Source organism: Plasmopara halstedii (genome assembly GCF_900000015.1).
Source record: "Plasmopara halstedii genome assembly, contig: Scaffold_672, whole genome shotgun sequence".
Lineage (NCBI taxonomy): Eukaryota > Oomycota > Peronosporomycetes > Peronosporales > Peronosporaceae > Plasmopara > Plasmopara halstedii.
The window spans coordinates 877889-889129 of NW_020187589.1; the positions used below are offsets into that span (position 1 = coordinate 877889).

Sequence of the window (11241 nt, forward strand, 5' to 3'; positions counted from 1 at the left end):
CGCATGCGATGTGCCTGCTTAGGCGGTGAGAACACTCGTGAGAGCTACAATTTTAGCTCCGCCTAGGAGGGCATCTTCGACCGAAGTGCCGCACTTCAGTGCCCATTCTTGCGTTCGACCACCGAGCTTAAAGATGGCTAGCGCCACGCGCTGTTGCTCGGTCTGGAGCATGGTGGATGCGATGGCCATCTCGATCTCTCTAATCCAGATCAGGAGATTCTCTCCAACCTTCCCCTCAAAGTCCTTAACGCTCACCATGAGCGGCTTAAGGGCGGGAAAAGTCATACGTTACTGGCGGTATCATAGACACAAATGAAGCAGACATCTTCTGCTGCAGGTGCTCTAGCAGTGGGTTTTCGCAATTCGAAAACGCCTTCTGACGCGCACCGATTGCCTCGGGGCTTTGCACAGCAAGGTGCTGCGTACCTCAAGGCCCAGCAAGGACATTAGCTTGTTAAGCCCGTCCTGCATGCCCTGGGGGCAAAAGAGGAAATTTGTTGCATCCTCACTCCTCACAGAGGATCAGTCTAAATGGCTTAGGTGTAGATTGAATACAAGTGCTACCAAGTGCAGCGGGGCTGCCGTAGCTTAGCGTTTTGAGGAAGCGTAATTTAGTCACCGACCCTTCGTTCTTTACCGGAACCAATACGAATGTAGCGGATCGCAATCCGCCACCTCCAATAGTAGTAAGTACCTTAACCAAGGCTAATTAATCTTCGGTTGATAATCAAAACTGATTTTTATTTTTTTATCTGCGGCTACCCCGCCTAATTTGAAATGTATAAATTTTCCTAAATATATATAGCACAATCCAAATACATGCATAACAACTGGCTATCCAGCCCGGTACCGTATTATTATTTGGGTGCAGTCAGACGATGCTTATCTCGTGTGACTCACACCCCTGTTACCAGGCTACGTGTAACTCCGTTACACGGCCGACCTGTAAAATTCCATTCCCTTTTCTACCCATTTACTCATCTGCCTTCTGTCGACATCTCCCCTCAACCCTCTCCCCCATACGAAGGTGAGCCCAAGCAAAGCATAATGCGACGACTTCTACACTCTTCCAGAGCATAACATCTAAATGTCTGGAGGGCACACGAATCCCCAGCCCTCGCTACCAAGCACCCCCCTTCGCTTACGTGAAAGACTAAACAACGTGATGTGTTAAGAAGTGAGTGACGAATGTGGAAGCGACATGTCCGACGAAGACGACCAACCGACCCAGTCAGCTACGGAGGTTGATTCCGACGCTATCGACTTCGAATGAGCGAAGACAGGCTTGGCCAAGAAAGAGAAGAATAAGATTTTTTCTGTCCCACCTTAATCACCACGATACAAGGCGCAATTTTCGCTGCGAGGCTCGATCTAGGCCAAAACCATTACGCTCTAACGAGCGACGCTGCCAAAGGGTGAAGGCCAAAGCGTTTCTTTTGAATTTCACTCGTCTTATGGGCTCTTAACGAACTATTAGAGATATTGAAAGCTACCCGCTTAAAGTACGAAGGCGCAGACTTCCATGTCGACCTGTACTTCATCCAGCACTTCCGCATGGTTCCCAAATATATGTAGAGATGAGTTCCTGCCAGCTTTTTTCTTAAGTCACAAAAAGCGATGGATTCAATACCTCAAGCCACCAAGTTGGTTATTATGGAAGATTGGAAGCCAATTTACCTGCTTCCCGTGTAATACAAATCATAAGTATGATCTCTCTGTTTGAAAGTATCAGCGGAAATTGATTCCGCAATATAGCCAATGTTTGACCGAAGGCACGAGGTCAGAGAAGAGAATAAAAGAGACGAGAAGTCCGTGCTGAAGGCGCAACATGCGATTTGAAGGCGCGGACGAGGGTCCAACGACCACGGTCAAGCGAGCTCTTGCTGCCAATCTTGCCTTGAGTAACTCTAGTCAAACTGATGTGTGGGCGCCCACACCACGACAATCGCCCCTGTCACGCTCTTCAAAAGAATCTCTGCGACAGCCAAGTGAAAGCTGTCATGGTGCTTCCCACGAATTCAAATTTAGGGAGTCAACCGCGTCTATAAATTGACACACAAAGGCAATCCAGTCGTGGGCACGGCAATCGTGGTAGTGACCGTGATGGTTGTGAAATCCAATCGAATATTGTAAAAGCAAAAATTAATTCAACAATGATCGCAGAGATCTCAACCAAGAAGCAGTAATATGATGCATGTTGCATTTGTATCAATTATAACTTTCGCACTCTGTCTGACCGTCCATGTTACTATCAGCCCGAATCCCACCTGGATGATCAATTAAGGACTTGCTTATCACGATTTGCACGAATCCCAACCATAAGGCACAACACTGTTATCTCACAGCAGGGAGATAAAAGCGCTTTTCAATCGAACTCACTGGCGAATTAACCGACTTCAAGAAGCACCACGTGAGCGTTTACCGTATATGATCTACCGTAAGCTTATGAGATAAAGTAGCCTTCCTCTAGTTCCGTCAGCTGTGGAATTCAGTTTTGCTTTAGCTTTAAACCAAAGCAATTCGCCGCGCCCATGGACCCATGCTGATCTGGACCAATTTCAGGCCAAACATAATCTGAATTGTGGCTGTAATTGTCACCACAGGCAATGAACGCTCATACCTTAACCCAAAAGATTTGAGTATTCTAACGCTCGCATTGCATGAACTATCTAGCAGACAAGCCATCAGAGCTTTGACAAGTATCCATCTGTTGAAGTCAAGGACAGCAATTCTTCACTGCGTGCACAATAACAAAATCCTACCGCTCTATTGAAGCGCATGTCTCGTCTACCAAAGAGTCAAGCTCAGACTGACGATTATCTGTTGCTATAATAGAAAGGTCTAAGCTAAAATCGCTACGTAATCACCTTTTTAGATCGTAACGGCCAAGCGCAAAATGAAACTTTGAATAACTAGACTGCGATCCGCATATTGTACGATCACAATACTAATGCGTGTAGCATGCCTACTTCAATTCAAGGTATATATATGCATGCTACATGCATTTGTATTAAAATTACTGCGAATACTTCTCCTTATTGGCGTTTCCAAAATGTGGCATATATGTATACATTATATGCAATGCAAACCTTCATAGTACTTACCAGAACATTTTTTATAAGTTTCTTACCGGTAGCTATAGCAACATTTTGACGAGATGTCCATGATCAGTTTACACGTTGCTCCGTAGGAAATTCTGAAACCTTAATTTCAAAATTGGGTCGTAAACAACGCTGTATGAAAGGGTTAAATTCGTTCGATGTTTGTCGACCATTGAATGATGCAGGGAGGTTGTCAAAAGCATATTCTCCCTATCGTGGTTCATTTGGATAACTCAGACCGTAATTTTATCGGCAGTAATTGATCTTTTTAGCTACATTTCCTCCTTGTTACTCGAGTGTCTTCTGTTCACGTCTGGTTTGAGCTGCTCCTTCCCACGAAGCGCGTCATGTAATTACGTTAGGCGTGTTAAATATAGTGGACAGTATAACGAGGCATAAAAGATATATTAAAAAATTGTAAGTCGCTACATTGATATTTCTTTCGAGTCCTCCTCTAAGGGCTGAAGAACTAGCAGCATGAGAAGGTGCTTGGTTTTCAGACCTGTATTCAAGATTCAGTTTCATCCTGTGTATTGTGTGGCTGGAACCGGGAGCAAAAAATATTGAGTGTCATCATGACTCTGGTATAGAAGCGCTTTTATCGCGGGTATGAAGCATCGATTGCTTAAATCGATCCGTTATCACACTACACAAGCAACAGTGAGCCGCGGTCTCCAGACTGCATATTTAAAAATGATGAAGACAGATCTGGCTCTATAAGCAAAACAATATTCTTCTCACATGTGGTGGTACTGCTGAGTCAGAACTGCCATGTGATGTGTCTATCGTGCTGAGCTGCGAGGACTCACGGCTTAGTAGCAAGAGATTTTAATGACTCGTGAATTGAGCTTCTGAGTATTTTTGTAAAATTTTCGCTATTACGACAGGTTGAAGTCCTCTGCGAGCTTGAAGAGCTAGACTGAAAAATGTGTACAGCGAAATATAAAACGGCTAAGTCAGCAGATTGGATTGGTTATTCCCAAATCAGGAGATGAGCTCACCATTTGTCATAACTGAGATTGATTTTGAGGACTATCACAGAGTGCTGGATGTGAGGGGCGAAGCGGCTATTCTAAAGGAACACTTAGCTTGTAACGGGATTACACATAGTAGCAGGGGTGTGTGCCACACCAGATGAGCATGGTATGGCCACACCCAAACAAGATACGGTACGGGGCTGGATAGCCAGTAGTAATACATGTATTTAAATTTTACTATACATATTTAGGAAAATCTGTGAATTTAAAACTAGGCGGCTTTGCCGCAGATAAAAGTAAAAACAGTCAGTTTTAAATTTAAACCGAAGAGTTTATCAGCCTTGGGTTAAGGCTAATTTTACTGAGAGTAAGCGGACTGCGAATCGCTGAATTCGTGCTTGTGTTGAGTATAGAACGAGAGGTCGGTGAAAGCGCAAAGCTACGGCAGCGCTGGATAATTTCCTTCATATTATTAACGGAACATAATGTGGTATCAAGAGGCCCAAGTTGCGTGTTGAGCCAGAATGATCAAATGAGATATTTCCGAGATAGAAATACTTTGTAATGCAAAAATGGTTTTATCCAAAAAAGTCATATATGCTTTCTTTCGCTTAGCACGAAGCAAATTTGGAGACACATTAGATATTCTCTTTTTGCCTCGACTTTCTGCGCCAAAAATCTTATGGCAAAGGACAAATGATGCATTAATTTGAAAGATCAATGCAGCTACAATTTCGGTGCAAAGCTGATCATTAATAGAATAAATGAAATGCAGCATGATTGTAGAACTCTGTTCAGCGCTCTTGATCCATTGATCGGTCGTTATTACCGTCCGTGCGACATCGATATCCCATTCAAAGCGATTAGCTTTTCGAGATGGATACTTTAGGAATGACTGGTAAATCCCAATGGACTTTCTGAAGCGCCAGTGACGTTAAATCCTTCGATAACGCAGCAATTTGCGTCATATCGCGTAAAACAAACCCATTCCCACGAATGGCTCATCCATGATCTTGTAGAGTGCAGAGAATCAAACATTGACAATAACATCGAGCACGTGCCTCCGATTCTTAAGACTATACGTTTAAACAAGCTATTTGTTAATGTGTATCTGTCCTTTTTAAAATTTATAAAATGATATACTTCAGTGGAAGGCATGGTTCCCGGTAGATCACACGAAGTTGACGGATTCGATGGCTTTTTAATGCATCTGTCATATAGATTTAGAGTGTAGTTTGGCCAGGTATATTGTACAACTTATACCGATATTGCATAGCCCATTCCAATCGATTTAAACAAGGTGTCAAATGGAGCGGAAAAGCGATGATAGAGGTGATCTTCGAGACTGTGTATGATGGTCTTGTGCATATCTGATTCTGGCGCGTTTGAATCTGGGTCAGAAATTCCATGCCGTCTGTGTCGCTTCAGCCTTTGCCATAAGCTGTTCTATAGTCTATGCACAGATGAAAATGGATATGAACGTTTAAATGAGTTTATGTCTCGCTAGCTAAACGTGGCGGAGAAGAATCGAGAACTTCTTGTTCAAGATAAAAAGCTATTTGCTTTTGAATATAGTCTTGTCAAAGCCGCAAATTACCTACCTGTAAATAAGGATCGTATGATCTGCAGAGATCATGCGTCGTTGTACGCAGCATCGTTGTTGGCACATCCCTTGAGAAGATTTACATCAAGATTTTCCTTCTTCACTGAGTACACCTCCAAGGTAAGGTGCACTCCGGGTTGACTTGATGATGTTTAGATGCACTTCCGTGTTGCCCAGACTTCATGTTTCGTGTTTGGACGAGGCAATATGTACAGCGTCAATATTGATCTGATGTGGGTTGCATTGCTAAGGGCTCCGGTAAGCAGGGGCTCCAAATTTTAGTGCAGAATGATCAGAGAGTATATTTGCACGTTTCCAACACCATCTCACATCATAAAACTTAATATATTACAGCACTGATCTAACGTGTGGTACGTGATCGTGCTTATTTATGCGCAAATGCACGAGCCAAAACATATTGTACAGACTCATAGTACACTTGCCTCACGCATTGAGTAAGGCAGGGTACCATTCTATCTGCTGCGGGGCTGCCGTAGCTCTTTGCTTAGAGTAAGATAAGCTAAGGTCACCGACCTTCAGTGGCAGTGCGAGTGTAGCGGATCGCAATCTGCTACAATTTAAAACCTTAACCAAGACAAAGACGCTCTTCCAATCAAAACGTACATTGTATTTTCTTGTTTTATTTGCGGCAGAGCAGCCGACATTTAAAATTTTCCTAATTAAATAGCCTAATTAATTACTGGCAGTCCCGCCACGTAGTGGCTTCTTGTTACGGTATAGCGACACCACTGTGCAATTACACCGCTTTGTGTAATCCACATCTTTGAACAGTCACACCATGTTGTTTGTTCCACCCTTTCATACCAGGGTACGTCTAACCCCGTTAAAATCTTTCTGTCATATATTCATACAAATACGCTTCGGCGAACCAGTCCAAAGGCCGGAACATTGTTGATGGCTTGACTTTGCAAAGTAAACTGGATGTTGCCACCAAAAGCAACTGCTGTTTGCAGCCTTTTTCCCATGTGTCTATGAGGCAGCTAGAACCTTTCACTTTGCCAAATACTGATTACGACTCTTAAAATATTATAGGTCTACTATTCGCCTTTCATGGAGTGGAGCATTCTTGCTCAACGGCTGGCATTAGACAGACTCTCACGAGGTTTCATGATCTTGCAACACGTACACGCGTAAATGTTTTCGTGTGTGACTGATACTGAGATACGTTATTTTTGGATGCGCTGTGAAGGCCATACTATCGCGCGGATTGGCTTGATAAACCCGTGAAGTTCACAGTCGTATCGCTAAGTCAAATCATATCAAAAGACCACCAGCAAACCAAAGCTATGTTATGGCGCTCTTACGGAGCACGAAACTTAGCTGAATCAAAATACCAAATCGTGTAAAGATCTAGAGGCATGGATCAAATAATTTTGCAAACCGAATTCGCTTTAGCACTGCGGCCTCTTCACGCAGGAGATTCGAGGGATAGGATCGGCTGCGTGAAAAAAAACGCTCCGTCTGGTTAGCCCTGAATTTGTTGACCTGTTGCCCAATACCTTAGATAAGTGCCAAAGGTTGCTACATTGCGCGGATCCAGACTTGAAATATGTGGCCGACGACAAGCTAGGTCGGCGAAATTCTTAATCGTAGAGCAGCTTGGCTATATCCGCATTGGTAACAATATTCGGAATCAATGAGAAGAGCCAAAGTACCCGAAGGCTTACAAATACTACGATACCGGTATCGCCGAATTTATCGTTTGACCAAACAAAATAATATTCGAACCAACGGACTGCAAACGTTTTGCCGGGACCGGTAGACCAGCCAAGGAGCTGAACATTGCGGCAACAGTTTGACTCATTGGTATCCACGAGTAAGACTTTAACATTTATAGATATTGGGCTACCAGCCAAAGCGTCCATTGGGCCACCTTTGTTCCAGGCGGTCACCCAATCGTGTATCTCTTACAGTTTTCAAAATACGAGTGCTTTGTCATAAAACATTTTTTAATTATCTATAAGAATAACCGCACGCTGAATGCAATGCTTTATTCAGCAAACATTGATGTCCGAAATAACGAAACAATCCGGCCTCGTTATAGCGGCATAAAAAAATTATATTTTTATTTTTCCCCGCTCAATACGTATTGCGTCCGACCCGTACGATGTACTTACTGCCTAATCAAACACGACGTCACAACCATAGTGAGCAGCTTATACCTTAATTCACAGAAAAATTCGGCAAAGATGGATGATCAGTTTGTCATTCTGTGTCAAAGATATGGTAGCGACGTCGCAGTGCGCAACTCATGCTCTTTATATATTACAAACGGATCGAAGCCAAGCTGGTACACTTTGAAATTGACGGAGGCATACTACGCTGCAGGTAGCTACTTATCACGATCACGTTGAATCTTCCTGACACTTGGGTAGCAAATTTGGACACGGTCACGCCTTCATTTATCATAGCATCTGTTTGGAGTAAATCATAGCAGATTTCAAACGCTAAAGCGCCATAGCTTACGTGGAATGGTCTATATGACTTTGAAATACCAAAAAGCATGCAAGAGGTAGCTTCAAAAGCCGCTTATGAAGCCGTATTCAGCATCCTTTTGAATTCATTGGTGATGGACCGTGCCATGTCTGCAAAATTTGCAGTGCACTAGTGCAAGTAATTGGTAAACGCAACTTTGTATTAAACAGAGGCGCTGACCGATCTATATTAGCCTTGAAGTATTCACGGGATCTGTCAGCAGACAATCATTTCCAATGAAGCAGCCTAGAAAGTGCATTTTGTCAGTGCCAAAGACACACTTGTTCAGTCAGGCAAACAGCATAATTCCTGTATACGCCCGCAAGGTTTAAATAAGGATTTCCAAACTTGACTTCGTGAGCTCTGCGTGGCTCGGGACAAACTTTGTTTGTGCTCAGGCATTATATGTTATTAACCATTGCCTCTCTAGACGGCCGAGCGTTGCTAGTACGTACGATAGTCGCTGTGGCATAACTAGCCATCCTGCTTGAAGTACGTCCCGCAGTAAGGGTGGTAGCGCTGTCTCTGATGAGCAGATGATAAAATCATCGTTGACTAGATCGAGTCATCAATAAGGGCTCTGAGCAGGGCAAAACCGACTATGCTGTCCTGCAGTGGTAATCGATTTTTGCTGGGGTAGTGGCTGCATTTTTTTTGCTTGGTAATGCACATTTTGCTATTATCTGTTCCATTTCTGACTCACAAGTATGGATCTAACTATCGCTTAAGGATTCGGCATTCGTGCTTCACGCGGATACAACCGACTAACAACATACTGTTCGCTAGATAGATGTCGTTAGCTTGTGAAGTTAAAGGAGATCTAATTTATGTCTCACCCCTTGATCTATAGTAATATGCATATTCGGTCTCTTTACGCTAGTACATGACATCACTTTATTTAGATGCGTAAAACAACATACTCGTTGCAGCAAGCCGTGCAATATTTCGCAAACAAAGCTCTACGAGTCTCTTCAATAAATAAGTCACGCATGACACATGATCAGTTCTAGAAGCCAACCGTACCGACTTGGTGAATTTATTGTCCTGCAACGATTTCAAACTTCCCGCCAACTTGGCCACGCTTATTGAATACTTCTGCCGCAAAAAGCTAGCGATCTACCCTGGTTTATCCATTTTCGAGCAAGTAACATTTCTCATCATCATCTCTTGGATCTTCATAGCTCCACATTGCAAGTGGGGTACACGGAAATGCAGACTCAACAAGACGGCTGCATCTTGGCCCTTCTATTTTCTGACTGACAGTCGTCATTCTCCACCGGCCATGGCACAGGAGACTGCAGCGCACAACTTTTTATTCTTGTGTCCACCTGCTCTGGCACGAAGAGCGTGACACATAGCTGCTTGTATTTGTCTTAGCTATCTCTTGCATAGAAAGGTTTGCTAAAAGTGGCAAGCAAACTTTCCATCATTTCACAATTGCGACTACAAGATTATGTCACTCATTCTTGTGTATATCCTGGAGACCGCGATATATGACTTCTACTATTGATCTCATCTAGAGACCGCATCTATCTCCCGGACCCAGCTCAGGCCACACGGTAGTTTGATTGTCGAGTACAATGTGGTAAGGGATTTTATTCAGGACGAAGATTGCTGGTGGTTAAGAAGAAAAATGTTGGCTCTAGTTCAGACCACCTTTAACAAAGGAGACTTATGCAAGGCATACTTTATCGCAGCGCTATACAATAAACTCGCCGCATTTTTTGACAGCACCGTTGAAATAAGTGCAGATAAAAGAAAGCGATGCTTTAGGCGATATCAGCAAGATCCATTTTACGCTTGTTATATAAATAGGTTTGCTTAGCCCAAAACAATGATCAAGTTTGGCGACATTGCGTTCCAGATGGGCGTGAAACCCTCCTGTCGGAAGCCCCACTTAATCATTGATGTATATCTGGCAATCACATTGCACACAGGTTAGTATTGCTACCGGAAGTAGCGTGAAGAAGGCAAGAAATTGTACATCTCAACTTATCAAACAATCGAGTAATAATTTACTAGGCTAATGAAAAAATGATTGCAAGCGAAAGTCTGAAAAATGATAGAACACCAGAAACAAGGATTGAACATGGGCTGTTCTTAGAGTGTAGAAAAGCTACGATGCATTCGCGACTGTTGTCATTGTAATGGGTTACACTTAGCCATTACATCAAGGTATCTATGAACCTACTGTATGCATTGTGGGAAATAATAAAAAAGAATATTACAGTATTGTGTTCCCTTGATGTATAAAGCATGAGCCAAAGATTGTATCAGTAATACCTCAAGGAGCACTTGGGGTGTTTTGCATGTAGCTAGGAACCATAACTCATTTAAAGTTAGTTGCAATTTACTTTGAAGGTCTTAAGTTGTTCTTCCCTCAAAGTCGGAACTGTCCTTTTCTCTCCACGACGAAAAGCGCTTCCTCGTCGCACAAATATGTTCGAGGAGCTGTTTGTAAACTGCGCCCTCTTACATCATTAAAGAAATCAGGCGCGCCCAGTGTGTGCTCACATAACCCGAAGTCTATCCGCCACAAACAGCAGTGCTATTTTTAAGCATGTAATTTGTCACCGTGGATTCTCTACAATCATCGTTGGCGATCAAGATATTAAATTCACATAATAAGTTAAAAGTCCTTATGCACAGAATGGACATCAAACATTTCACGGCACAAGCAATAGGGCACCAGTATCGCAGACGAAGGCTCGTCGCGTTGCCTAGCATGTTTTCTGATAGAAAGGCACTAGCTGACAAAATGTTAAAGCGAATCGATCAGTTCATTGATCACAAGTCTCAATGTCGCCGTACTGGATATTCTACATCTACTTCTGATGAATTCTCTGTCGTCTGCTCTCACTGAACATTCTGTTTAATTATTGTCTCGCTACTCACTTACCACCATCAGGCTTAGTTAGATTTATTGAAATGTTATCCATCATTTATGCGTTCATACCAGTAAAAGAGATACATACCGGTTTCTGGTATATCACTGCTACAGTAGACTCCCGCTTAAATACGCCAATTGATTCGGTACGGTTTGTGCGCACTTAACTGGTAGGTG

The 11241-nt window shown here is 43.0% G+C and overlaps 3 protein-coding genes across 3 annotated transcripts in view; 1 reads left to right on the top strand and 2 right to left on the bottom strand.

Annotated features, from left to right (window-relative positions):
• Positions 1 to 1828: 1828 nt before the first annotated feature.
• PHALS_13794 (uncharacterized protein) lies at positions 1829 to 2133 on the top strand (the record flags this gene model as incomplete). Its single annotated transcript, XM_024729612.1, has 2 exons — positions 1829 to 2003; positions 2063 to 2133. The coding sequence occupies 2 exons, from the start codon at positions 1829 to 1831 to the stop codon at positions 2131 to 2133; spliced, it is 246 nt and encodes an 81-aa protein (XP_024579972.1).
• Positions 2134 to 7052: 4919 nt separating this feature from the next.
• PHALS_13795 (uncharacterized protein) lies at positions 7053 to 7567 on the bottom strand (the record flags this gene model as incomplete). The annotated part of the gene is made up of 2 exons (XM_024729613.1): positions 7053 to 7140; positions 7431 to 7567. 2 exons carry the CDS (start codon positions 7565 to 7567, stop codon positions 7053 to 7055), a joined length of 225 nt encoding a protein of 74 aa, XP_024579973.1.
• A 3390-nt stretch (positions 7568 to 10957) lies between these two features.
• PHALS_13796 (nucleosome binding protein) overlaps positions 10958 to 11241 on the bottom strand; it is a gene marked incomplete at both ends in the record, with an annotated part of 794 nt that continues 510 nt past the window's right edge. Inside the window, one exon of the mRNA XM_024729615.1 lies at positions 10958 to 10996. Coding sequence (XP_024579974.1) covers positions 10958 to 10996 — 39 coding nt within the window. The remainder of the gene's footprint in view (positions 10997 to 11241) is intronic.